General features: G+C 43.9%; 1 protein-coding gene across 12 annotated transcripts in view; it reads left to right on the top strand.

Moving 5' to 3' along the window:
- The first annotated feature begins 2,505 nt into the window (after positions 1-2,505).
- Positions 2,506-24,903, top strand: part of DZIP1L (DAZ interacting zinc finger protein 1 like) — a 60,347-nt gene continuing 37,949 nt past the window's right edge. Inside the window, exons 1-9 of one of the 12 annotated variants that reach the window (XM_037844269.1) lie at positions 2,506-3,060; positions 3,554-3,692; positions 5,804-5,882; positions 12,256-12,837; positions 16,051-16,135; positions 18,155-18,276; positions 18,951-19,112; positions 21,723-21,851; positions 24,556-24,618. In XM_037844269.1, coding sequence (XP_037700197.1) covers positions 5,847-5,882; positions 12,256-12,837; positions 16,051-16,135; positions 18,155-18,276; positions 18,951-19,112; positions 21,723-21,851; positions 24,556-24,618 — 1,179 coding nt within the window. In that variant the 5' untranslated portion in view covers positions 2,506-3,060; positions 3,554-3,692; positions 5,804-5,846. The other 11 variants (XM_037844257.1, XM_037844306.1, XM_037844274.1 and 8 more) reach the window with 11 other exon arrangements.

The following is a 24,903-nucleotide window of genomic DNA, read 5'->3' on the forward strand; positions in this document are numbered from 1 at the left end:
CCACACCTTAGGTTTGTTTCTAGACTCAGAGATTAGGTCCTGGTTAGACTTATTCTGGCTGTGCATTTTCATTTTGCAGAAGAGACCTTTTCCCTGAGAAAGGAGGTTTCTTCTGCAAGTGCACTGACTTCCTTCAAGGTGATCTTTTCAGGTAACTGTTTAGAGTGTTGTCTCTACCCAAGGAAGAGGTTCCCTCTTTGCTCCAGCCAATTCTTAACATGTGAGAATACAGGCCTTTTGTTGCCAGATCCTCAGATTTTTCAAGAGAAACTAGCTGTTTTAGTTTCCTTGGCTGCTCAAGCAAATACCATGCAATGGGTTGGCTTAAACTAAAGACATTTATTGACTCACAGTTTTGAGGCTAGGAGAAATCCAGATCAAGGCATCATCAAGGTGTTGCTTTCTTCCGGAAGTCTGGAGTTCTGGGGCTGGCTGCCGGTGATCCTTGGTTCTTGGCTCCTCTGTCACATGGCTGTGCACACAGCAGCTTCTCCTAGTCAATCCCTTCTTTTCCAGGGTCTGTTGAATTTCATCTTCTTACTTCCTGTGGCTTTCTGTCTGTCTGAATTTCATTCCCACTAGCAACCCAAATTTTAATGTAAAGTCCCCTGTCTGACTGTATGCATGTCTACCTATACATCAACACTGTGGAAATATAACAATGCAGCTCTGACTTAAAAATCACCAGTGGCCAGCATCCCAAATTTGGGAGAGCCTGTCCTGTACCCCTTAGATGCCCTGGGTTTCTCTTCAGGAAACTGGGATCTCAGGCAGGCTTCATTTGGCAGCAGAGGGCACTCCTGTTGTGCTCAATCTGCTGTCCTGACCAATCAGCACTTCCTGACACATCCCTAGGAGTAGGAAGGAAACCAGCTGTGACATGTACAAGCTGGGCAAGAGGGTGGATGTCTGGCACTGGGCTGAGGGACTACAGGGCAAGTTGGGAACTGCAGATGCTTCTGCCCTCCTGCCTGACAGTTATGACCCAGTTGTTCAGGGTGACAGAAATGTCCCCTGGACTAGCTGCTTGGGTTAGCCTTCTTTGGCCTGTTTCTGGATCATGGACTATCCCCCTGGTAACTGCCAAATCTTATGTGTGCTAGGGTGTGGCAGCAGAGAATCATAGCATCTCTCTAATCCTTCCTTCCCAGCACTGTCTAAATGATCTTGTCCCTTCTGAGCTCTTAGTATCCCTGGCACCTAGAACAGACCTTGGTACATAGTTGGCACTCAATAACTCTTCATTGTATTATACATTGGATTAATGAGATGGCCCAGTAAAGGAAGGCTGTGAGGGATGCCATGCATGCAAGTCTTGCTCAGCTGAAGATGGAGGCTTTGGCTTTTGGCATTACTGACAAGGTGGACTTGGGTGCATAACAAGTCCACTTTCTTAAAATAGCCCTGCAAAGAAGGTATTTACAGATGAAGAAATTGAGGCTGGTGGAAATAACACACACACACATACACACACACACACTCAGAGAACTACCTTGTGCAAACCTCAGATATACAGTGGGCAGAGAGCTGAGAAGAAAATGCCCCAAGCACCCACAGATTTCACATTTGACTGAACTCAGGGGGAACACTCCACTAACTTCCAGGCTCCAGGTTCCGCCTAGAGATACTTTGGCTAATTTGGTTCTCATAACAACCCTGCTAGGTAGAGTTTATTTTTTCCCCATTTTTACAGGTGAGAAAACTGAAGGTCAGAGAGGCCAACTGACTTTCCCAAGGTACCACAGCTGTTAGCTAGCAGAGGTGAACTCTTCCTTGGGGGAGTGGGGAGGAAGGCAGGACATGTCCTGATCAATAGAGGACAGAGGGAACATTATTCTCCACAAGAAAAGACAGCTAACGGACATCCCTTCTTGGTCCTGATCCCTGCCCCATCCATTTTTGCTCTGGATAGGGACTGGGGTGACAGGGGGGGCAGCTTTTTAGAAAGGGAAAAAGGAATTCCCAGAAATCTCAGTCAGCAAAGTGACAGGGGGGAAAGCTTTTTTAGAAAGGGAAAAAGGAATTCCCAGAAATCTCAGTCAGCAAAGTGACACTAGAATGCTTGGCTGTGTGTGTGTGTGTGTGTGTGTGTGTGTGTGTGTGTGTGCTGTGTGTGTGTGTGTGTGTGTGTGTGTGTGCTGTGTCCCCAGAAGACTCTCCTGGTGCGGGGCCTGGTTCGAAACCAGGAAAGTGCCTTTAGTAAAGGGCGGGTGGGGTGGCCTGGGCTGTCCGCCCGGAAGGCTGCAGCTGCCCAGATTACAGCAGGCCAGCGTCTGTTCTTGGGGGTAGTGTGTGTGGGGAAACCAAAGCACGTCCAGCCTCCCTGGACTCCATGGAGACCAGCTTCTCAGCAAGGGCAGGCAGCCATTAACATGGATCCTGGATTTTCCTAACGGATTAAACGTGGCATTCTCCCCCTCCGCCCCCCTCTCCCGGTTTAAAAATAACTCACCACAGGGGACTGGGGAAAGGCTCCACCCCTCCTTGGGGTAGGGATGTCAAGGGAGCGGAGACACCAGAATCTCTAGGCCACAAGCTGCTGGCGCAGAGTTTGGCAGCAGTGGGCTGGGGCTGGCCTGCTCAGTCTCACCGCCCGGGAGAGCGTCCCAGCTGCCCGCGGCTGGGGAAGCATCTCCAAGACCGGCGCGGCGGCGAGGATCCGGGAATTGCCTCTGGGTTATCCGAGACAGAGGATCCAGTCGAAGGTGTGACACCGCCGCCTCGCGGAGCCGGGAGCGAAAAGAGCAGCCGACAACTCCGGACCTCGCCCCACTCCCCTCCGCTCCTGGTGAATCCAGGGTTATATGGGCTGCGTGGGAAAACTATGTCAGGAATTCGGCCGCGAGGGGAGCGGCTGGGGAGAGTCGTTGCATTCCGAGTGAACGGAGCCACCGGCCGTAGAGGTTAAACATTACCGGCTCCCAGACGCCCGGCAAGAGGGTCCAGGCGCGGCTAAGAAAGGGAGCGCGGAGCGTGCGCCGACTCTGCCTCCAGACGCGCCGCTTCCTGCGCCCCAGCTCCGCCCTCCGCCCCCAGCTCTCCTGCCTGCTCTGGACCGAGGTACTCGGAGGGGAAGGACTGACGGGGGGCGGTGGAGGGTGGGGGCAGGATGACTGAACCCCCAGGATTGGACTTCGCCGGGAGGACGGGCCTTTGGTTTTTACTTTTTGGAAAACAAAATGGTTTGGAGGACTTGATCATTAGAGACCCGTTCTGCAAGGAAAGGGAGCTCTTCTGGTAATGATGCGATTTTAAAGCTAACATATTGGCCTCTTTAGTTCCTCCCTTTCCCTTCTAGGCTAGAGTTTAGCAGGAGGCCGCAATGGTATATAACTTTTGAGGTGGCTGCAGATGAAGTGCAGGGGAGAATTGCTTAATACAGGACGAGGGTCCAGGAGGCAGGGCAGGGGAGGGTCTGGGAGGACCTGGCAGGGGCCACTTTTCACTGAGCACTCCTTAGGGGCCCCGGGATTCGATTTCTAACAGGACTTTGGAGAGAGGCCTGGTGAGTGTGAGGTGCTCTGACTGTGGCCTCTCACTTCCCAATCTGCAGACACTTGGATCTGGTTGATCTGGCTGGGTGGGTGGTCCCTTTCTTCCGTCACAGCCCCTGACACCTCCCCCTGCAGCTGGCAACTGGCCAGCGAGAACAACCCCACCTAGAAAAGGCTGATCCTCCAGTTGAGTCGCTGGTAAGTAGTCTTTTGTCTATTTCTGCCAGTTCCAAGCGTCTGGAGTCATCTACCAGATATCAAAGCTGGAGAAACTCTACCAAGAAACGACGACTCCTCATGGGAAAGAAAACACGGGTGTATTCTAACCCGGTTTTCTTTAAGATGGGAGATGTTTTTGTTTTGGCAATTCTGCCCCCCCAGGAAGAGAGGCCAGGTCACTACCTACTCCTTTTCTCTAAAACATTTCCAAGGACATCAGCCAAATCCCTGCCTGTACTTTTATTTGGAAGAAAATCCTTTTGTAGACAAACTTAAAATAATTTTTTGACAAAACCGTAAGGCTTTTAAAAAAAATATCTCTTTAAAATTGATGGGAGTGGGAGGCCAATCATAAGGGAAAGAGCTCTGTTGCCTGGTGGAGTAGACCTCTTTCCTGCTACTTGATGAATCTGGTAGCAGGTGCAACCCCCAAGAAGAAAAGGAAAAAGCACAAAGAAAACTACAGAATCAGGGAACAATGCTGAGGTCTGTAACTATAGTGATCCAGCCAAGCCCCTACTCCCCGCCCGTCCGTTGGGGTCTTCAGCGCTCCCTTGCCTACAGTGTGTGCACAACTTGTTTGCAAACTGTGCAAAGGTTTCCTTGGCAGCCACAACAATTAGCACTAATGACAAGCCTGAGCTCCCCTGGGCAGGCCCCGCAGTAGCTAACTTGGGAACCAGGGCAGGTTTGTAAATGATTTCCTGGCAGTTGCTTTGGAAGCTTGGCTCCCTCCAAATTCTTCTCTTGGCTGCATTTTTTTTTTTTTCCCAGTTTGGCTACATACACTTCTTTTTTTTTTTTCATTTTTTTATCTTCATTTTATTGAGATATATTCACATACCACGCAGTCATACAAAACAAATCGTACATTTGATTGTTCACAGTACCATTACATAGTTGTACATTCATCACCTAAATCAATCCCTGACACCTTCATTAGCACACACACAAAAATAACAAGAATAATAATTAAAGTGAAAAAGAGCAATTGAAGTAAAAAAGAACACTGGGTACCTTTGTATGTTTGTTTGTTTGTTTCCTTCCCCTATTTTTCTACTCATCCATCCATAAACTAGACAAAGTGGAGTGTGGTCCTTATGGTTTTCCCAATCCCATTGTTACCCCTTATAAGCTACATTTTTATACAATTGTCTTTGAGATTCATGGGTTCTGGGTTGTAGTTTGATAGTTTCAGGTATCCACCAGCTACCCCAATTCTTTAGAACCTAAAGAGGGTTGTCTAAATTGTGCGTAAGAGTGCCCACCAGAGTGACCTCTCGGCTCCTTTTGGAATCTCTCTGCCACTGAAGTTTATTTCATTTCCTTTCACATCCCCCTTTTGGTCAAGAAGATGTTCTCCGTCCCACGATACCAGCTCTACATTCCTCCCCGGGAGTCATATTCCACGTTGCCAGGGAGATTCACTCCCCTGGGTGTCTGATCCCATGTAGGGGGGAGGGCAGTGATTTCACCTTTCAAGTTGGCTTAGCCAGAGAGAGAGGGCCACATCTGAGCAACAAAGAGGCATTCGGGAGGAGGCTCTTGGGCACAATTATAGGGAGGCCTAGCCTCTCCTTTGTTCTTGGCTGCATTTTTGAGGAAGAAGAGGTAGCAGCAGTGATGATGTTGTTGTCTAGCTCTCAGTTTATATTTTAAAAATCCAGTAAGAGTTCAATAAAAAGAATAAGTTGTTTGGTTAATCTTATGGACATAATGTTTGACAGATTGAAATTTTTAGGTGGGTGTGTTTCAGGATAACCATAAAATCTCCAGGAATTGTTTCACAGTGGAATGGCTGTCTTGTGAGCTGGTAAATACCCTGTCATGGGGGGTATGCAAACCAAGGTTAGGAGTTGGGCTTCCTAAATTGGATGTGAGATTGCCCCAGGTAGAAATAATCTCTTCAACAATAAAACAAGTTTGGGACGCTAGCATGAATATAATTCTTTTGGGTCCCACTAATTCATGATATTGGTTAAGGATTGGGAAGTTTCCTGGGACCCCATCAAAACATCTAGAGGTGGTTAATGCAGCCTTAGATTTCCTAATGACCCGGAGTTATTTCTGCCTTGTTTTTCTATTCCCAGATGTAAGAAAAGCAGTCTGCTGATAATTCAGTCTGGGGAAAGCATGGTGTCCCTGACCCTGGGGGTGTATGGTTTCCAGGTAACCTTCAACACTCTCATTTGGCTTTGTCTTCTTCCGATCCTAACCAGGACACAAGGTGTGGAACTGAGTCATGTTCAGCCAAGCCCTGGCAAGATACAGGGAGAATTTAGGGTCTCCAGCACTGACCCTGTTATGATTTGCTGTAAACTCTGTCAGGCCTTGCAGTTTGGTCAAGAAATTTCAGGTACTGTGATTTCCATAACAGAAAATAATTTGTATATTATTGTTGTTATTACTATTATTATTAAGAGCTAGTTTGGCATGATTCAAAAGCTTTGGAGTCAGACAGAGCTTGGCTTAAATCTTGGCTTCATTACTTAGAAGCTGAGTGGCTTGGGGCAGTCCCCTTAGATTCCGAGCCTCAGTTTCTTCATCTGTCAGAGGAGGCAAATAATAGGCACTTACTGCATGTATGAGGCTATATGAAGGCTAGAAATAATACATTTAAAGGCTGGTGTAGTTCCTGGCCCATGGATGCTTAATAAAAGGTAGCTGCTACCATCATCATCATCATCATCATCATCATCAAATTCCCACAGTTCTGCTTACCTTTTGATGCCAGAGACCTAGGACTTCTGAGAATTGGACCTTTGTGGTTATAGAGAAAGACAGGAATGATATTTTTGGGTGTAGTCAAACTACATTAACTCAGACCCTTAATTCAGAATTCTGTATCACTGGGACTGGAGCTGCCACCCTTTGTGTTTATGGGTGCTCAGAGTATAAATACAGTTTTGTAAGGACTGCTAAAGGAGCAAGCTAACACTGAAACTACAACATTTTCACAATCAGTGTGGGGACTGGGAATTCCCCTCACTGCTGTGCCTGTGCCCACCCATTAGGCTCCTGTACTCTAAGACTTTGTTAGCAGCCAAGTAGATTAAGCTATGGATGGCAGATGGTCAATGAATCAAGCGTTTTTCTAAGTCTAAATGGCATTTTGCTCTGATGAGTCAAAATTAAGGACTCCTAACTCTCTTTTTACTCTTTATGCCAATTTTTGATGGTTCATAGCTTCATTTTTCCAAGACCCCCAACTGACTTACAGAATTTTGAGGCAGATATTTGCAGAGTTTGGTAACTCTGTTCAGTTCAGTAGCAATTTGTACTCCAGATAATGTGCTAGGGGCTGTGTTACAGATATGAATAAGCCATGGTCTTGGCCCTTGTGGAGCTCATAGGTGGGGGAGCAGAGCGCAGTCCTGGCTTCTGCCCTTGCTCTTACCACTCTGCAGAGTAATAATTTCTGTGTATTTTACTTGTGTTTCTAGAGAACGAACTCTGGAACCAGATACCATCAATTACTAGTTGTATGATCATGGGAAAGTTATTGCCTCTCTTTGTTTTCCTCTCAGATTCTTCATCTGTGTAATGGGTTGTCATGAGAATTAAATGAGACAATACATGGAAAGCCTGAGAAATGTACATGGAGCATAGTAGGATTCCAAAAAGTTAACTATTTTTCTTAATGGTGGCAGAGACTGTTGCTTTGGTCGCCATCAATCCTGAGTTCAGTCTCCATACATGGCTCTTAGTAGGGGCTCAGGGATGGATGAGCAAGTGCTGCACAGCCAGGGTGTGGTGGGGGCGACAACGGGAGTCTACACTTTATGTGCACTCTGGGAGCCTGAGGTGGGGCAGGGAATTCTGACTGCGAGCCTGCAGGGATTTATGGTGGTTCTTATGTCAAACAGGGCCTTGAAGCATGAGTCTAACTTCAGTAGGAGCAGAAGGAGGTGGCAGAGGGTTGTCTACACTGAGAGGCAGCATAGCATAGTGGCTGAGAGCACAGACTCGGGGGCCAAGCAGCCTGGGTTTGGATCCTGCTTTCTGGACTTCGGGCAAACTTTATTTCTTCTCTGTGGCCTAGATAATAATAGGACCTTTCCCAGGGGTTGTTTTCAGAATTGCATGAGTTATTCTTTGCAAAGCACATAAAAACAGTACCTATAAATAAAATAAATAGTCCATAGGTGTGAAAGTTTGGACAGCAAGTGATTTGGTAAGTGGGAAATGTAGCTAGAAAGGTAATTTGGGAACAATTTTGGGGAACAATTGACAGAGGTCTTTGACTGTCTTAATGAATGTGGACTTAGCCCAGGAGGAGCACATAAAATCCATTCCCTTGTGGCTGAAGCTCAATGGTGGCTGCCCCTTTTAAACAGGGCTTACACTCCCCAGTTTGCCACAATCTCCAATACTCCCTATGCCAACACTCCCTGCTGCAGTGTTTCAGAATCAGTACGTCTGAGGTGGGTCCTGATAACCTGCATCTCTAACAAGCATCAGGTGATACTGATGCTGCTGGTTTTGGGACCACAGTTTGAGAACCGCTGCCTTGCTTTACCTTGGACACTAGGATGAGGGGTCAGTTGTTATTTCACATCAAGCTTGAACTGTGATTTCTCTTATACCTGGCCTGTTTCACACCTTTAATATTACCTTTCGGACCTCTGTGGCATTTGTGTTTGCAGTTTCTGGTATAATTAGTATGGGATCCAAAGGCCCCAAGAGACAGATGGGCAAGACAGATGGACCAGAGAGAGAGAGAGATTTGGGAGTGGCTGAGGCTCAGCCTAAAGCAGGCCTCCCAGTAGCTGAAGCTATGGATATATGTGAGTTCCCCGCAGGCAGAGTGTTGCAGGGAGAAATGGGTCATGGGCGAACAGCAGAATATCAGGGGACACTAGCCTACCCTGCCGTAAAAGAAATGTGAGAGAATAGTAAGTGATGGAACCAGCTGGAAGGTGCATTCAAAGAGATTAGATAGGAGGCAGGCAGGTAGGTAGGTGTGCGGGTCCCGCGTCCTTGCCTCTCCTCGCCCCGCCCTTTCCACCCGGAGCCCACAAAGCGCAGGACCGAGCCTGGAAGGAGTTCATCCGTGCAGCCAGAAGCTCTACCTCGCAGACCCTATGTAGGCACGTGTGGTTCTCAAATATGGGCATTCTGATGGGAGTCTGTGTATTAAAGTAACAGATGATTTAGTTAGTTTAGTGTATAGAACGGACCAAGCTCAAGACGTAAAGAAGTTGAGAAATTCCACAGTCAACTAATTGTACTTATGGTAGCCAAGGAAGCCACGGTGTTGCCATGGAAACCGACTGACTGGTTTGAAATGAAGACTGTTTATCATGTTCTTAGGAAGTAAATAAATATCTTTTGAATTTGAGGAAGTGTTGGGACAGAAAATACTTTATGTAATTAAGTGAGATATTCACAAGCTGAGAGATCAATTTTTGTGCTTCGTTTTTTAAAGTTTGCTTTAGAGAGCTAAGAATATAAATGCTTTCAGTTGGAGAGCCTCTATTTATGTTTGAAAATTGAACATGAAATGCATCTATCTTAGAAACTTTTTGCAGATTATTTAATGTTAGGCAAAATATATAATTCTTTCTTTGGTAAATTTGTATCAGTAATTCGAAAAAGACATCAAGAGAAGTCAGTCTTCCTTCAATTTAGTTCGCCTGTCTTTAAAAGAAAATTAAATGTAGCCATTTTACTGGATCAATAATTCTTTTGGAGCATAAAAATGTGTGCTGTTGATCACCAGTAAACATATAATATGATAACTGGAATTAACTATGCATAGTAATACACCTAATTAAGTATAGTAGTGTAGTCTCAATTATGAATTACAAATATTCCTTTACATTAACTTTCCAGATTTTAACTATATTTTTGAATATAAGGTATTTGTAGTATCTTTAACTCATTGAACTGTGACTTATTTGAAACCAGTTTTTAGTTATCAAAAATGACTGCATTTACTTTGAATGCATGAACTGAATGATGGTCACTAATGACTGAAATCACCTTATACAGAAACATTTGCTACATATATCCTATCTATAATTGCTCAGACAGGTGAAGGATTATTTGAACTGTTAAATCTTTACATACCTCTGTGACACCAATGTCCATTTTCTCTTTACTTAACCAAGATGTTAAGCATGACCAAAAACTGTTATTTTCTGGTAAACCAGAAATATGATGTAAGTTGATATTTTTCTTGTATTTCTAACCTGATTTTTACCAACTAAACGTAATTTTCACATGTTCATTCCTCAAGAGTAAAATGAGGGCACTATACATTAACATATTTTTTGTTAGAAATTTGTCACATTGAACAATATTTTAACATGGAAAGTTCCATTGACCATTACGAATTTTGGAATGTTTTACAGAGGTCAGCAAAAAAAAAAAAAAAAAAAAAAATTATGTGAATATTAAAAAAAAAGAGAGAGGATAGCTGAGAGAGAGCTGATGGAGAGTCATTTGCCTTATTGCTGGGGAGAGGGCTGTTGGCAGACATCTGAGGCCAAAGCTCAAACAGTTAAACAGCCAAGTTCTCAGCGAGGACAGGAAGCGGGTGTCCTGTTACCCTTGCCCATGGCATCCCTGGTAACTCGCTGTTGCTCTGAGGCACGGCTTGTTGTGAGCAATTGTCAGTGAGGCTCGGGTGACACAGTCGCAGCTTGGAGCTGGGCATGGTGAGTATCGTGTCATCTGCCTCCTGTTGTTTGTGACTTGGCTGGTTAAGTAGACATGTGCTGGTCTTCTCCCTCACGGCCGTGGTGGGTGCTTGTGGCTGGATGGTTGTGTTTCTGGGCTAGGTGTTAAGGAAGAGCAGCAGAGAAGGGAAGGATGGGAGGTACAGTTGAAAAGCTGGGTGTGTGGCATTCTGTGGGTGGTCTATAACACCAGGCTAAGGGTTTAGATTAGTATTAAAGCCATGCTGAGCTCCTGGGTGGGGCAGGGGTGTGGTTAATACATTTTGTAGCCCTAGTGCCTGCCACGGGGCCCAACACATGTAGTCATGCAGTAAACGAGAGGGCAGTGAGTGAATGAATAGTTAGAGATTTGAGGAATGAGACATGATAATCTGACCAAAGCAGTATTTTAGGATAAATAGCCTGGAGAATCAGTGTTGATTGATTCAAATCCAGTTTTGGAGCTGGAAAGACCTGCGATTGTACTTCAGCTCTGCCCACTCTACCTGGGGCAAGCCGCTTAAGCTCTCCAGACCTCAGTATCCTTGTTTGTAAAATGAGAATAATAATACCTGTTTGCAGGTTTGTATTTGGACTTAGTATCCAGCACAGAGGCTGGCACTCCCTGCATATTGGCCAGTATTATTACTGAGTGCTGTCCCCTGAGCTCCTCTGATCCTCTCAGGGCCCTTATCACTACCTTTCACAGATGAAGTCTGCAGGCTCGGTGAGGCCAGGTATATTTCCTGGAGGGCCTGCCTCTCTTTGCAAACCAGCCTTACCGTTCCCTCAAGTCCTTATTCTCTTTCATAAGGTCAATGATCTTTCTCTTCTCTAACTTTCTATTGTGCAAAAAGTCTGAATCACATAATCTAGAAAGAACTTGATTGAATATGGTAACATGTACCTCTTGTTGCCCCAGTCATAGTCTAAGTTCTTAAATGGTAGAAATTGCAAATATATTTTTTAAATTATAAAAGTAATAGATGAAGATGAGAAGAAACTTTAATAGCATTGAGAAGTGGAAAGTGCAAAGAAAAGTCTTCTGATCTGTATTCCCACTTCCCAGCAGTAATTATAGGGAACAGCTTGTGGTCTATCTTTCCAGAAATAGTCTGTGCTTTTGAAGTAATATATAAGATGAATCATCTATATGAATCATAAGTGATTGTATTTTATACAAGTATGATTACATATTATATTATACTTATATATGAATGATAAATATAAATCACATATGTGTGCATGCATTTCCTTTATGATGTGGAATATAGATGTGGTATACAGAAGGCTGAATTACTCCTATTTTTCATAGCATTATCATCATTGGTTTGTGTAAGGCCTATCTGTCTGTCTATTTATCTATGTATCTATCTATCCATCCACCCATCTCCCACCCATGCATCATCCATCTATTAATTTATCCCATTTCACACTCCCATTTCTCTTCTCCCTCATAGAAAACCATTCTAATGTGCATGAGTATATATACATAAATATCCTTTTATTTTTGTGAATTATTATTAAATGTGCTTATATGAATGGATTGTTAGAAAATAAATGGAAAATATATATACACACCCTGTTCTGTATCTTCTTTTTTTCACTTAAAAATGTATCTTAGAGATAATTTCATTACACTATGTAAAGCTGCCTTATTCTTTTCAATAGTGGCACAGTATTTCATAGTATAGAGACATCATAACTTATTTATGCAGTCCCACTCCCCTCTTCCCCATAGATCTGGCCACAATAGTGCACACCAGCATACTATAGCTGCTTATAGACACCTTGGCTTACCTCACTTAGGCTCTCACTGGTCTGTCTTCCATGCAGCCACACCCCCCTTGCCTCACTTGGACTTGCTTCTCGTTTTCCAGGCCCTCTCTCAGCTCGTTTGCCTGCTGCCGTGGCCTTGGCAACAGCCTTCTGCAGGGGTCAGCCCAGGGCTCCTCCCGCCCATGCAGTCTGCTGCTGCCATTGCCGAGGGCCTCAGTGGCCCCCTGTTTGGGGCCTACACTCTGCCCGCCTTCAAGTTCCAGCCGCGCCACGAGAGTGTGGACTGGAGGCGCATTAGTGCCCTGGATGTGGAGCGTGTGGTGCGGGAGCTGGACGTGGCCACCCTGCAGGAGAACATCGCTGGTGTCACCTTCTGCAACCTGGACCGGGAGACGTGCAGTCGCTGCGGGCAGCCTGTGGACCCCACGCTGCTCAAGGTGCTGCGCCTGGCACAGCTGATCATTGAGTACCTGCTGCACTGCCAGGATATCCTGAGCGCCAGTGTTGCCCAGCTGGAGGCACGGCTGCAGGCCAGCCTGGGCCAGCAGGAGCGTGGCCAGCAGGAGCTGGGCCGCCAGGCTGATGAGCTCAAGGGCGTGCGGGAGGAGAGCCGCCGGCGCCGCAAGATGATCAGCACCTTGCAGCAGCTGCTCCTGCAGACAGGCGCCCACACCTACCACACGGTAAGGAATCTCCAGCGGGACCGGGGGAGTGGGAGGGCTGTGCTGGGCAGCACCTGGGCCCTGAGGCTGCGGTGAGGCATGTCATTGATTAGAACAGATGTTAGAGATGCTGCTCAGGATGTGTGTGTGTGTGTGTGTGTGTGTGTGTGTGTAGACTGTACATGTGGGAGAGGTATGTATATGGAGGGTGTGTGTGCATAGAGTGTGTACATGTTTATGAAGAGAGCACATGTCTGGTGTGTGTATGTGTGGATTTATGGAGGATGTGTGTGTGTGTTTATGGATGATGTGAATATGTGTGTGTGTCTTGTGTGTATGTGAATATATGGAGGGCATCTGTGTATGGTGTATGTGTATGTAGACTGTGTGATGTGTAACATTGGCTTGTTCGTGTGTAGGAGTGTGTATATGAGAGTGTATATTTGGAGGGTGTATGTGAACGAGTGAAGGGTGTCTATGTGTCTAAAGGGATGTGTGTTTATGGAGGGTGTGTGTGTGTGTATGTGTGGGATGGAGAGTTTACATGTGTACAGTTTGTGTGTGTATGTAGGGAATGTGGTATGTAACCGCGTGCGAGAAGGGTGTGTATGTGTGGAAATCAGTGTGTGGTGAGCAAGTGTGTGGTAGAGTAAGGCTTATGCTGGAAAAGTGACTCCATTATCCAACCAAGTGACAGTTCATTACCCAGAGAAGCACTTGAACATTTGGCTCCATCTCCAGGCAAAGTGTGGACTGAAAACACTTGCCCTTTAATAAATTTGTTGCAATAATTTGTGCATAGTTCTGAGTATTAGGCACAAGTCATGTTGGTTTAGGTCTTCAAGGAATTTATAGTTTGGGGGCAGGTGGAACAGAGGGATCATTATGATACAATGTTAATTGATAGAATGCTAACTGATATAATTGCTATAAGATAGAATTAATTATGATACAGATTGGTTAGAACCCTTTCAGTAGTAAGTGACAGCAGCAGTCTAACCTGGCTTAGGCCAATAGGAAATTTGTTGGGTTGTTTAATGGAAAAGGTATGGTGAGTCTCAGGTGTGGCTTGCCCCAGGAATCAGATGATCTCTCTAGAATCTAGTTTCTTGTTCTGCAGCTCTTGGCTCTTCTTCCTGTGTGGGTTCGATTCTCAAAAGATTCTGTCCTTGTGGTAGCAAGTTGGCTATTGCAATGCTACCTTCTCGTTTCCCCAGATTCAAGGCTGGCACGAAAGGGCAGCCCAGCCAATGACTCACTGCGTCTCCTCCCCAGCACTGAACCAGTCCCAGGGCCAGGGAATGCAGGGTTCTGGTTGGCTTGGGTTTAGGTCGCATGTTCATGGAGCCAGGGGAAGGAGGGGATTCTCCAGAGAAAGAGGGAATGCTCTGTGCTGTCAAAAATGGGCAAATGTCCGCTACAGGTGGGGAAAGTGTTAAATAGGGAAACGACTGAAGAGCACAGAGGAGGGAAACCAAGAGTCTCCCTGAATGGTGTTTAAACTGAGCCTTGAATGTTGAGTGCAGTTTTGTGAAGGAGAGTTACAGGCCCAGGCCCCAAGGCCCCAAGGTGAGAGAGTGCTCAGTGTGATGGCAGATGCCTTTGGGGTGGCCTGGGGGTGGGGGGTGTGTGGTGGGCAGTGGGGAAAGGTGTGGCAGGAGGGGTTAGCAGAGGCAGATCCTGGTGGCCTTGGATGCCATGCTGAGGGGTGTGGGTTTTAGCTGAAGGCAGTGGGTGGATGCTCAACTTGGGGTGCCTGTTTTGTGTGCTGCTTGAAATGGGAAGAGGGAAGGAGGCAAGGTGGGAGGGGGGATGAGGGAAAGAGCATATAATTTGGAAATGAGATGCCTTATAAAATCTCTCTCATCTTGCCCAATTCATATTCTTCTGACCACCAGAGATTCATTTGTGTCACTTTAGAATTCCAGCTTGGGCAAAGTTTGTCAATTCAGGCTGGATTAAGTATGACTGTAGGTGATAGAAAACCCCAAATAGCAATTGTTTAAACCAGGTAGAAATTAATTTCTCTCATGAGCAAGTATGGTGGTAAGCAATCCAGGGCTGGTATGTACTGTCCTAACCATTAGGTATCCAGTTTTTTCTTTGCTCTGCCAGCGTCACCATGTGGCTTCTGCCTCTTGTTGCAAGATGGCTGCCTGAATGCCAGTTCTCATGTCCACATTCTGTTCAACAGGAAGAGGGTGGGTGAGGAATGGTATGATTCCTTCTTTAATGACACTTCCCAGAAGTTGCATATCCCATTTTGCTTATATTTCATTGTCTAGCATTTAGTAACATGGCAATACTTGATTGCAAGAGAGACTGGAACATATAGTCTTTATTCTCAGTGACATCAAGACCAGCTAAAAATCAGTGTTTCTCTTATTATGGAAGAAGGGGAAAAAGGATTTTGGGGGACAACCTGAAATTCCTGTTGCATTGCCTTTGTGCAGAGATAGCAAATGGATTTCACTTTAATCTGTCCTCTTACTCTAATTGACTAGCAATGGCAGCCTGCAAAGTTGTGGTTAAGAAGGATTCTGAAGTTATACAGTAGAAAGATAATATGATAGATTGGCAGTGTCTGAAATGCATTAGGAAAGGGAAATGGAATTACAGATGTTATTTATTTGCTATCTCTGCATCTGCTGTTTCTTAACCCTGGGGTAGGGCTTGGGCATTTTAAAAAACTTTTTACTATGGAAAATTTCAAACACATACAAAAGTAAAGAGAGTAACACAATGAACCTTTATCTACACCCCACCCAGCCGCCCAACAGTTATCAACTCATGACCAGTGTTGTTGTTTCTGTTCCCCCACCCACTCTCTCCTACCTCTTGATTATTTTGAGGCATACTTGTCATATGATTTCATTTGTAAATATTTCAGTATGGATCTCTGAAAGGCAAGGACTTCTACTTTTAAACGTAAACACAATACCATCATCACACCAACATTCAGCAAAAATTCCTTAATCTGATCAGCAAATCTTCCTTAATATTATCAAATATCCAGTCTGTGTTCTTGGTTCCCCAGGGCATGGATAGTTTTTTAAAACTCTGCAGACCGTCTAATGTGCAGCCAGGGTCAATGCATTGCTCAGCTCAGTCAGTCAGCTTCATTTCTGAGGCAGCTCAGCGGTCCTGAGGGAGTGGGAGTTTGGTATGGGGAGAATTCCCGGCTGTCTCAGGTGGTCCTAATCCCGCCCTCCCCACTGCTTCCTCTCTGTGCAGTGCCACCTGTGTGACAAGACGTTCATGAACGCCACCTTTCTGCGTGGCCACATCCAGCGCAGGCACGTGGGTGCGGCGGAAGGCGGTGAGTGCAGGTGGCAGCCGGGGGCCCTCCGGGGATTGTGGAATGGCCTGGGGCTGCTATTCTGTGGGGTGGGGGGCACATACACCCCCAAACTTGCCCTCAGAATATCATTATCCCGTTGAGGATGTGAGGTCCACAACAGTGGGGTTGGGGAGCTGTTGGACAGGTTGGTACAGTCTCGGTTCTGCCCCTATCCATTGTGTGACCTTGGCCGATTGCTTCCGCCTCGGGGTGTCCGTGGCCTTGGCTGAGAATAGAGGCAGACAGACCAAGTGTCTTCAAAGGGCCCTTCCCTCCCAGCCTTCTGTGAATCTGCCATTCTCTGAGGCCAACTAAAAATAAGTTTAAGTGGGGTAAATGAGCAACTGACCAGTTCTTTGACTTCTCTATTTTCTTGAGCTCATCATGACTGTATCATTTTAATTTTACCATTTCAAGTTCCAGAATGAGTAACAATGTTTTTAGCAAAAGAGATATGCATTCTTTATCCATTTTTTGAGGTTTACCAGGAAATATCTATCAAAACATAAATATAAAAATCCCATTAAATAAAACCTTTTCTTATGTCCCAACTTTTAGCTCTCTTTTCAAAGAACAGGCTTAGTGTTTTCAGACAGCAGCATTTACCTTATTATTATAATACATTTATTATGTCTCTGCTGCTTTTTGGTGCTTCATTTGAGGTTGTTAAGAAAAACAGATTTCCCATTTCTTAAATAATTTTCTTCTAATAAAAATGTCTTTGATATAGGAAATTTAAATACAGAAATATAGAAAAGAGAAAAAAATCATGCATAATATTATCAGCAGTTAATAATGGTTAATAATTTGTTGTATTCGCCATAAATTTTTTCTATATACATATGTAATCATTTAGTTTGCGCTTTTGACTATTGCTTATTTTCATTTAAGGATATATCATATTTTTCAGTGTCATTGAATCATCATTGCAAACATGTTTTTTAATGGCAAAATTGTATTCCATCATGTGGCTATTATAATTTATTTCACAGTTTACTCTTGTTGGAATATATGGGTTACTCACATATTTGCCTATTTTAAATCACTGTGATAAACATACTTGTTTGTAAATCTTTGTACATACCCTTGATTATTTCTTTAATGTAAAGTGCTGCAAAGTAAGGGAAATGTGTTCTCAAGACAACTTTAGTTACATTAACATTTATGACTTTCTGTTCTCAGGCAACCAGCTCTCCTATTCCACACTTACTTCAAATCACTTTATGAGATGAAAATCATTTCTACTGCATCTAAAAATTGCTTGTTTCCAAAAAGTCCCGCCTGAGAAAGTCAGGTCTTTTTTCAAAGAAATGGCTTAGAATTTTAATAAAAAGTCATAAATGTTTAAGTACAATTGGTGTTTTTCTCACTAATCATTAGTTAACATGTTCTTTTATAAATCATTCTCAATCTTTTTTTAAGTATTCACATTAAGGCAATCTTGGCTAAAATGTTCCTTCATGATACATACTGCAGATTTAGAACTATACATTTAAACTCAGTTACTGAAAAATGAACTTATAACTACAATTATTGTCATTATTAGATCACTGTCTGGTAACTGGCAGGATACATAGGTAGGTTCTGGGTAGTTATAGTCAGTGTGTGCTTGCTATTTAGCATTCTCCTTCTGTTACTCTAGTAATTTTGCATCCACATTTCCATGTGTCAGTACTGTCAGGATGCGTATTTTAAATGACTGTACAATAATAGTTCCCATTTACTGAGCTATCATGCCAGGCACGATGTTAAGCACTTTGTATTATTATCACATTTGATCCTCACAACAACCTTCAGAGTTATAGCTGCATAATTATTTTTATTTTGTAGTTTGGGGGAAACTGAGGTTCAGGAAGTTTATATAGTTTGACCAAGGTCAATCCACTAAGTGGCAAGCTGGTCTCATACGGACGTGTGACTGAGGAGGAGGAGAGGAATTACACTTGACTGATTTTTTTTACTTAAACTGGTCAAATTCTCCTTGCATGGACCACACAGGAAAACAGAAGAAGCAGGAACAGCCAGTGGAGGAGGTGTTAGAAGAGCTGCGTGCCAAGCTAAAGTGGACCCAGGAGGAGCTGGAAGCGCAGCGGGAGGCTGAGAGGCAGCAGCAGCTCCAGGTGGCCTGGAGAGGAAACGGCAGGGAGCCGCAGCTCCCGGACTACCCGGGAAGCCCACAATGTTCATGTATCCCTTGGGGCCAGAATTCCAGCTGGATTTCCAGAGCTGGAATTCAGTGCTGGATGGTGCCTTCCCAGACTTGGCAAATGATTTCTGGTAGCCTGGAAAGGAAAATAGAATGTTTTTGCCCAACCTGGCACGGTCTGACCCAAAGTGGAGCAAGGTGTTGTAGTTTTGTGCATTCTTCGGCATGCTCTGAGGGCATCTGAATCTTAATTTTAACTTCTTTAGATTGTTCTTTGAGGACAAAGACTGGGTCTGATCTTGAACGCTCCAGAACCCAGCCCAGAGGAGGTGCTCAATAATATTTGTAGAATGAAAATGGGTAAACTTGCCCCATTTATTCCTTCGTGTATTCATTCATCATTCATTTATTGAGCACCAACTATGCCAGGCATTGTGTGGAATATAAAGAGAGAGAAGACATGATCTGTCTCATCAAGGGACTTTACAATTTACATAAGACTGTGGCTTGCACTAGCCCACTCCAACTCCAAAAGTGGGGACAGTGGGATGAATGCTCTTTGGGTCTCCAGAGGCCCTAGTAGGTCCTCAGTAAATACTTGCCATGATGTGGAATTAATGATTCAGTTGTTCTTGCTTTTCTTTGTAGGAAGCAGAGATCACTCGTCAGAGGGAAATAGAAGCTAAGAAAGAATTTGATGAATGGAAAGAAAAAGAGTGGATCAAGCTTTACGGGGAAATAGACAAGCTAAAGAAATTATTTTGGGATGAATTTAAGAGTGTTGCCAACCAGAATTCTACACTAGAAAAGGTATTCTACATAAGAGGCTTTTCAAAGTTCTTTTGTTGAAACTCTGCTGGTTTGTTCTCAAAATACATTTCTTAGCTTGGAAAGGTTTTATTTCATTTGTCATTGGGCTTGTTAATACACTGTGAGGCTGATTCCAGAAGCCAACATCTAGGGTTGAATCCCTGTTCCATCACATACTAACTGTGTGACTTTGGGCAAGTTACTTAACCTCTCTGTGTCTCAATTTCTTTTCTGTAAGATAGGTTGCTGAAGGGGTTAAATCAGCACATATATAGCACTGAGAACAGTACCTGGTGTATGGCAAGAACTCCCTAGATATTATGCTTATTTTTGCAAAGGGCTTTTTGTTGCTGCACAGGGAATGAGATACAATTTAAATGAATGCATTTTCTCCCCAACAAATATTCACTGAGTGCTGGCTGCACACCAGACATTCTGTTGGGCCCTGTGGGGGTCATACATAATAGCTAACATTTACTACTACATTTACTATTTTCCAATTCCTGGGCAGAGCACTTTTATACATTCACTTTTAATCCTTTCAACAAACGAATTGGATTTAACTTTCTCAGTGTACATTCATCATTCACTTATTAATTCCTTTTTTAAAGTTCTTTAAAAAAAGCTACTATCATTCCCCCTTGGCAGGTGAGGAAACTGAGGCCAAGTAACTTATCCAAGGTCACACAACTAATAAGAGGTGGAGCTGGGATTTGAATCTAGCTCTTAAAAGGCCAAGGTCCCCAGTCTTCTACTGGATATCTTATTAAGCTTATACAGGAAAACTGTATTCAAGCTATCCCTGGACCATATCTTCCTTTACAAGCCTGTATGACTAAAACTGGTTCAGGGAAAATGTTTTGAGGAAAAATATTTTTCCTCCTATCCTAAGTGCTCCCCACAGTGGCCAGGGATGACGTGTGGAAGACGGTGCTGCTGCAGAATAGGGACCTCCTGCCCCTAACACCCGGGCCTGTGTCCCTTGTTCCTGAGCTCATCTAACCTCCCCGACTCCCACACTCCCCTGACACGGCGCCAGCTGAGTAGACAGTCAATACAAAGGTATCGAGTGGACTGTGAAGTTATTGTTCAGAAAGCCCCTCATTCAGTGGTCAAAGGGTTACTTTTGATTAGAAAATTCTGAGTTTTGGTAAATGAGGACATAATTCTCACCATCCATGCTTTTTTTTTTTTTTTTTTTTAAATCTTGGATCACATTCTCTTAAACTGGAACATCTTTTTTTATTGTCTTTTCCCCATAGGATTACTTACGTTGTGTATTTATGTTTGTGTGTTTCACCTCCATGTCCTCTCACCTAACATTTTATTATTTTGCTTTTATTAAAGCATGGGCACCAAACTGGATATAACATTCTCAGTGTAGTTGGATAATTATTTTGTTAATTTATTTTTTAAAGTTCCAGGGAAAACAAGCAAGATTTCATTTAGAATGATGATGAAAACCAGTACAAGATAGTTCAGTTTCAAGACACAAGAAAAGATTCTCCTTGATGTTAGGGGGACCGATGAGAGCTAAATACATTTTAGAAATATTTTTCCTCAAAACTTTCTCCCTAATACAGAAGTCTGAGAACTTACTTTGGTTAAGTTACCTGACCGAAGAGAGAACTTTAGATATGGGGTAAATCAAGCTGCCAAAGGATTCTTTAATTGAAAAGAAAATACTATGAGGTTATAATGCCACACAAGCCTGTTCTGTGATGTGGTCATAAGCAGCCACAGGAAAGCCAGAAGTGCCACATCAGAGCCAGGAGCTGTGCGTACATCTGGAAAAGCATATGACTTCATGAAAATATTCTGAGAGTTTAGAAATGGTTAACAGTTGGATCCAATAATACATAAGCAGTAAATAAGAACAAAGATTAGCAATTAGCAAGAAAGATACCAAGTTAAACCAGGGGCTTGTAGTACCTTCAAGTTTTAATAGGACTTATGAGTTTTACACAGCAATAGAGGTGGAGATATGTTGCTTTTGTTACTGCATAGTGATATATTTTAAAATATAAACATAAGTAGGTGGAAGGGCATTGTCCCTTTGATCCAGTTTTCCATGCCTTTTCCTTCAAATCACATATTGCTAGCTCAGGAATCACCAGGCATTGGCGACACAGCTCCAAGACTTGCAAAGCTGGCCTTTCCTGGTGACAGCCAGGATTATTATTTTGTGTGTGTATATGTGGGAGAAGGGCAGGCATCCTCAGAGAATGGCCTGGGGTGCCTGAGACCCTCCCTGAGGTTCTAAGAGACAGGTTCTTTTCACCTATCTAAGCCTGAGAAAGAAGTGGGACAACCACCCTGAGCTCAGGTTTTGAGTACTGCAGAACTTAAGTGACATTGAAATTACGCTTCTGAATTCCGTTCTTCCATGGGAACCTGCTACTCCTGTATGAGGGCTGAGCCCTCAGGAGAACCCTAGTGAAGGGGGATGTCGATTTGTGTAAACACTTGCTGGCATGTAGGTGGCTAGTGTGGACAAGTTGGGGATTCTTTGTAGGAATAAGGTGTGTCCTTCAGACACAGCTCCAGGTATAAAAGATAGCGTCTTGCTTAGCTGTTCATCTGAATAAAATTGTGCTCTGGCCTTTACAGAAACTGCAGGCACTGCAGTCCCACAGTGTGCCAGAGTCCAACCTTGGGTCGCTGCAAGATGAGGAGTCTGAGGAGCTACTCAGGCAGGCCCAGGAGCTCCAGGTGCTGAAGGAGAAGATGGAAATCCAGGTAAGCTGCTGCCACATGCTTTCCTACCCAGAGCAGCAATGAAACATATTATTTTCCAAGTTCTCTCATTTTTGTTCCATGGATTTACAGAAGTTGAAAGTTATCAAAGTTCTCTATATGTTAAGACTTTTCTGCCAACACATGAAAGCTCAGAATGGGGTTCTCAGCTGAGACTGGTGATATGCATGTGTGAAATGTCAGAGACACCTGGGGATCTTTTCCAAAATATATATAGCTGGGTGTCCTATTTAACACGTCTGCCCCATTTTGATCTCAACCCAGTTGAAACACAACCCTTAGAAAGTGTGACAGTCTCCTGTATTTGAGATATTTGAGATGGAATCAGTGGGATGCTGTAAATGTTTAATAACTGGCTCTTCAGAACTAAAAAGCTCCGATTTGTAGCAGTTGCTCATTTCCATGGAGTAAATACTCCTACCATGTCCAGTTTCAGGCTGCCAACGTGAGGTCATTGAATACGGAGTTGGGAGGAGCTGGTAGGAGGCGGACTCCACTGATCTTCAACCCAGACACTTTTTATACCAGAAGAGACATCAACGAAAGACTGCTTTAGGACCTAGACGGGAGGGACCTTATCAAGTCTTACTGGCCACCACTATGGCAATAAAACTACAGGGAATTGACCCCTGGGTCCATGAGTCATGACTGAAATGTGCTCCAAGCCCTTGGGAGGGCACTCCCATTTAGGACAAGTTAGAATTGACACGAGGATTCCAGAAGCAGACAGCATCTTATACAGATAGCATCTGCCCAAGACATCAGAACAAGCAGATGACACTCAAGATCATGGATCAAAACCTGCTTGGATTTCCTTATCTTATTCCCAGTCTCTCCCTTTTCACTGTCTGTCTAAATGTTCTGTTATTCAGCCTATACCCCTTACAATGCCCAGTCTCCACCCCCAATAATACCCTACCTTCACCATGATTTTCTTTCATCTCTTTACCTTATTCTGCCCTATGTATTCCTACCGTAAACACAATGCCTTCATCATTCTAGCACACCACATAGCAAATGAAACCAATCAGAGTAACTGCTGGGTCTGTGCCCACCCTCCAGTGGTCTCTAAACAGATATTCCTCTAATAACCACTACTCTTACACTTGTAGACTTGGCCCTGACAGGAAACATCAGATGTACCTAATCAGATATATCTTGAAATGATTCTGGGCTGTGCCTTAAGAGTCCCTGAGACTGGGATTATGATGTGGCCTCTTTAACCTAATGAACATGATGTTTTACCAGAAATCAGACAGATAACAATGGCCACACTGTAGGGCATAGTAAATGTTCACTTCCTATAGACTCCTTTTACTTTCTTAATACAGAAGCAGACTGCAGGTGCTAGATGCCCTTTAGAGATGCTATTTTTCTTCAAGCACCCGCCCCCCCCCCTAAAAAAAGAGGCAGCTCCAGCCATCACTGGGTGAATTCTTACTGCATTCCAGTTATATATTGATCTGTGTATTAGTTAGGGTTCTCTAGGGAAACAGAATCAACAAGAGATAACTAAATAAAAGATTTTGTAAAAGTGTCTCATGCACCTGTGGGGATGCACGAGTCCAAATTCCATAGGACAGGCAGCAAACTGGCAACTCCAGTGAAGATGTTCGATGAACTCCTCAGGAAATGCTTCTCTGGCTAGCTGAAGAAGAAGTGAAGGTCCTTTATCTGTCTCACTTGAAAGTCTTCAACTGATTGGATTAAATCCAGCTGATTGAATTCTCTCATTGTGGAAGACATGCCTTTCGTTGATGTAATCAGTCACAGCTGCAGCCAATTGACTGATGATTTAATAAACCAGCCTTCTGGTTTATTAACCAGCCACAAATGTCCTTGCAATAATGGTTAGGGCAGTGCTTGCTTGATCAGACATCTGGGCACCATCACCTGGCCAAGTTGACACATGAACCTAACCATCACAGTCTGTATCACTGATAAATTCCATGTCAAGGAAGGGCAATTGCCATGATCATTAAATCATATTGTGCTTCTGTTTCTGTTCTCCAAATCTGTCAAGAAAGACCTCTAACCACTGATAGTCAGCAGTAAAATGTGTCTCCTGCCTCATGTTTCACAAATTGTTCATTTTAAAAAGCCTTTCTTTTTCTAAGAACTCTGTTCAGAGCCTTTGCCTAGTTATTGATGTTTACCTTACCAATTTGTGAGTTTGTGTCAGTATGGAAATTTAACCCTTTGTTGGTCTTGTAGCTATGTTCCCTGAATTTTCTGTTGGTCCTTTGACTTTATCATGGTTCTGGTCATATAAAAATTTTTAATGTTTATGTGGTCAAAATGATCAAACTGTCAATCTTTTCTTTTTGGCCTTCCCCACTCTGAGATTTATAGAGAAAATCCTCCTGCACTTTCTTTCACTACTTTTATAATCTTATTTTTTTATGTTTAAATCTTTAACCCACATGAAATTTATTTTGGTTTAAGATGTGAAATAAAGATCCAAGTTCATACTATTTTCAGGCAGCCTGCCACTTGCTCCAGCACCATTAGTCAATAATCCATTTCCCCCCAGTCAGTTTCCATTTGTTTCCATCTTTGTCTGAACTTTCTGTTCTGTCCTGCCCTGTCTGACTAATCATGAGCCAGTACTTTTTAATTCCTGTGGTTTTATAATATGTTTTAAAACCTAAAGTGGCCCATTTGATAAACTTTTAATCTTTTACAGAAAAAGGAGTGGAAGAGAAAAATGAAGGAACTGCAGGAAGAGCATGTGGCTCAGAAGAGGGAGGTAACTCCTGTTGGGCGGTCTTGGGGAGCCTCGCTTCCCGTGACCTCCTCTCAAAACTCAGCACTTCCCGTCTGCTCCCCACCCCACACTCTAGCAGCTGTTTTGCTGCTGATGTTGTTCCTGGGCACTGGCCCCCATTAATCCCTAGAAGGGGTCAGCTGCCCAGTCAGCGGCTTTCCTGGCCAGGAGCAGGTCCTCCAGGTCTTCTCTTCTGAGCACATCCTTCACTCTGCGGGGTCCCCTTTGCAGCAACCCCTTTAGGTGCTCCAAGGAGGGCAGGTTGAA

This window comes from Choloepus didactylus, chromosome 1, assembly GCF_015220235.1.
Source record: "Choloepus didactylus isolate mChoDid1 chromosome 1, mChoDid1.pri, whole genome shotgun sequence".
NCBI lineage: Eukaryota > Metazoa > Chordata > Mammalia > Pilosa > Megalonychidae > Choloepus > Choloepus didactylus.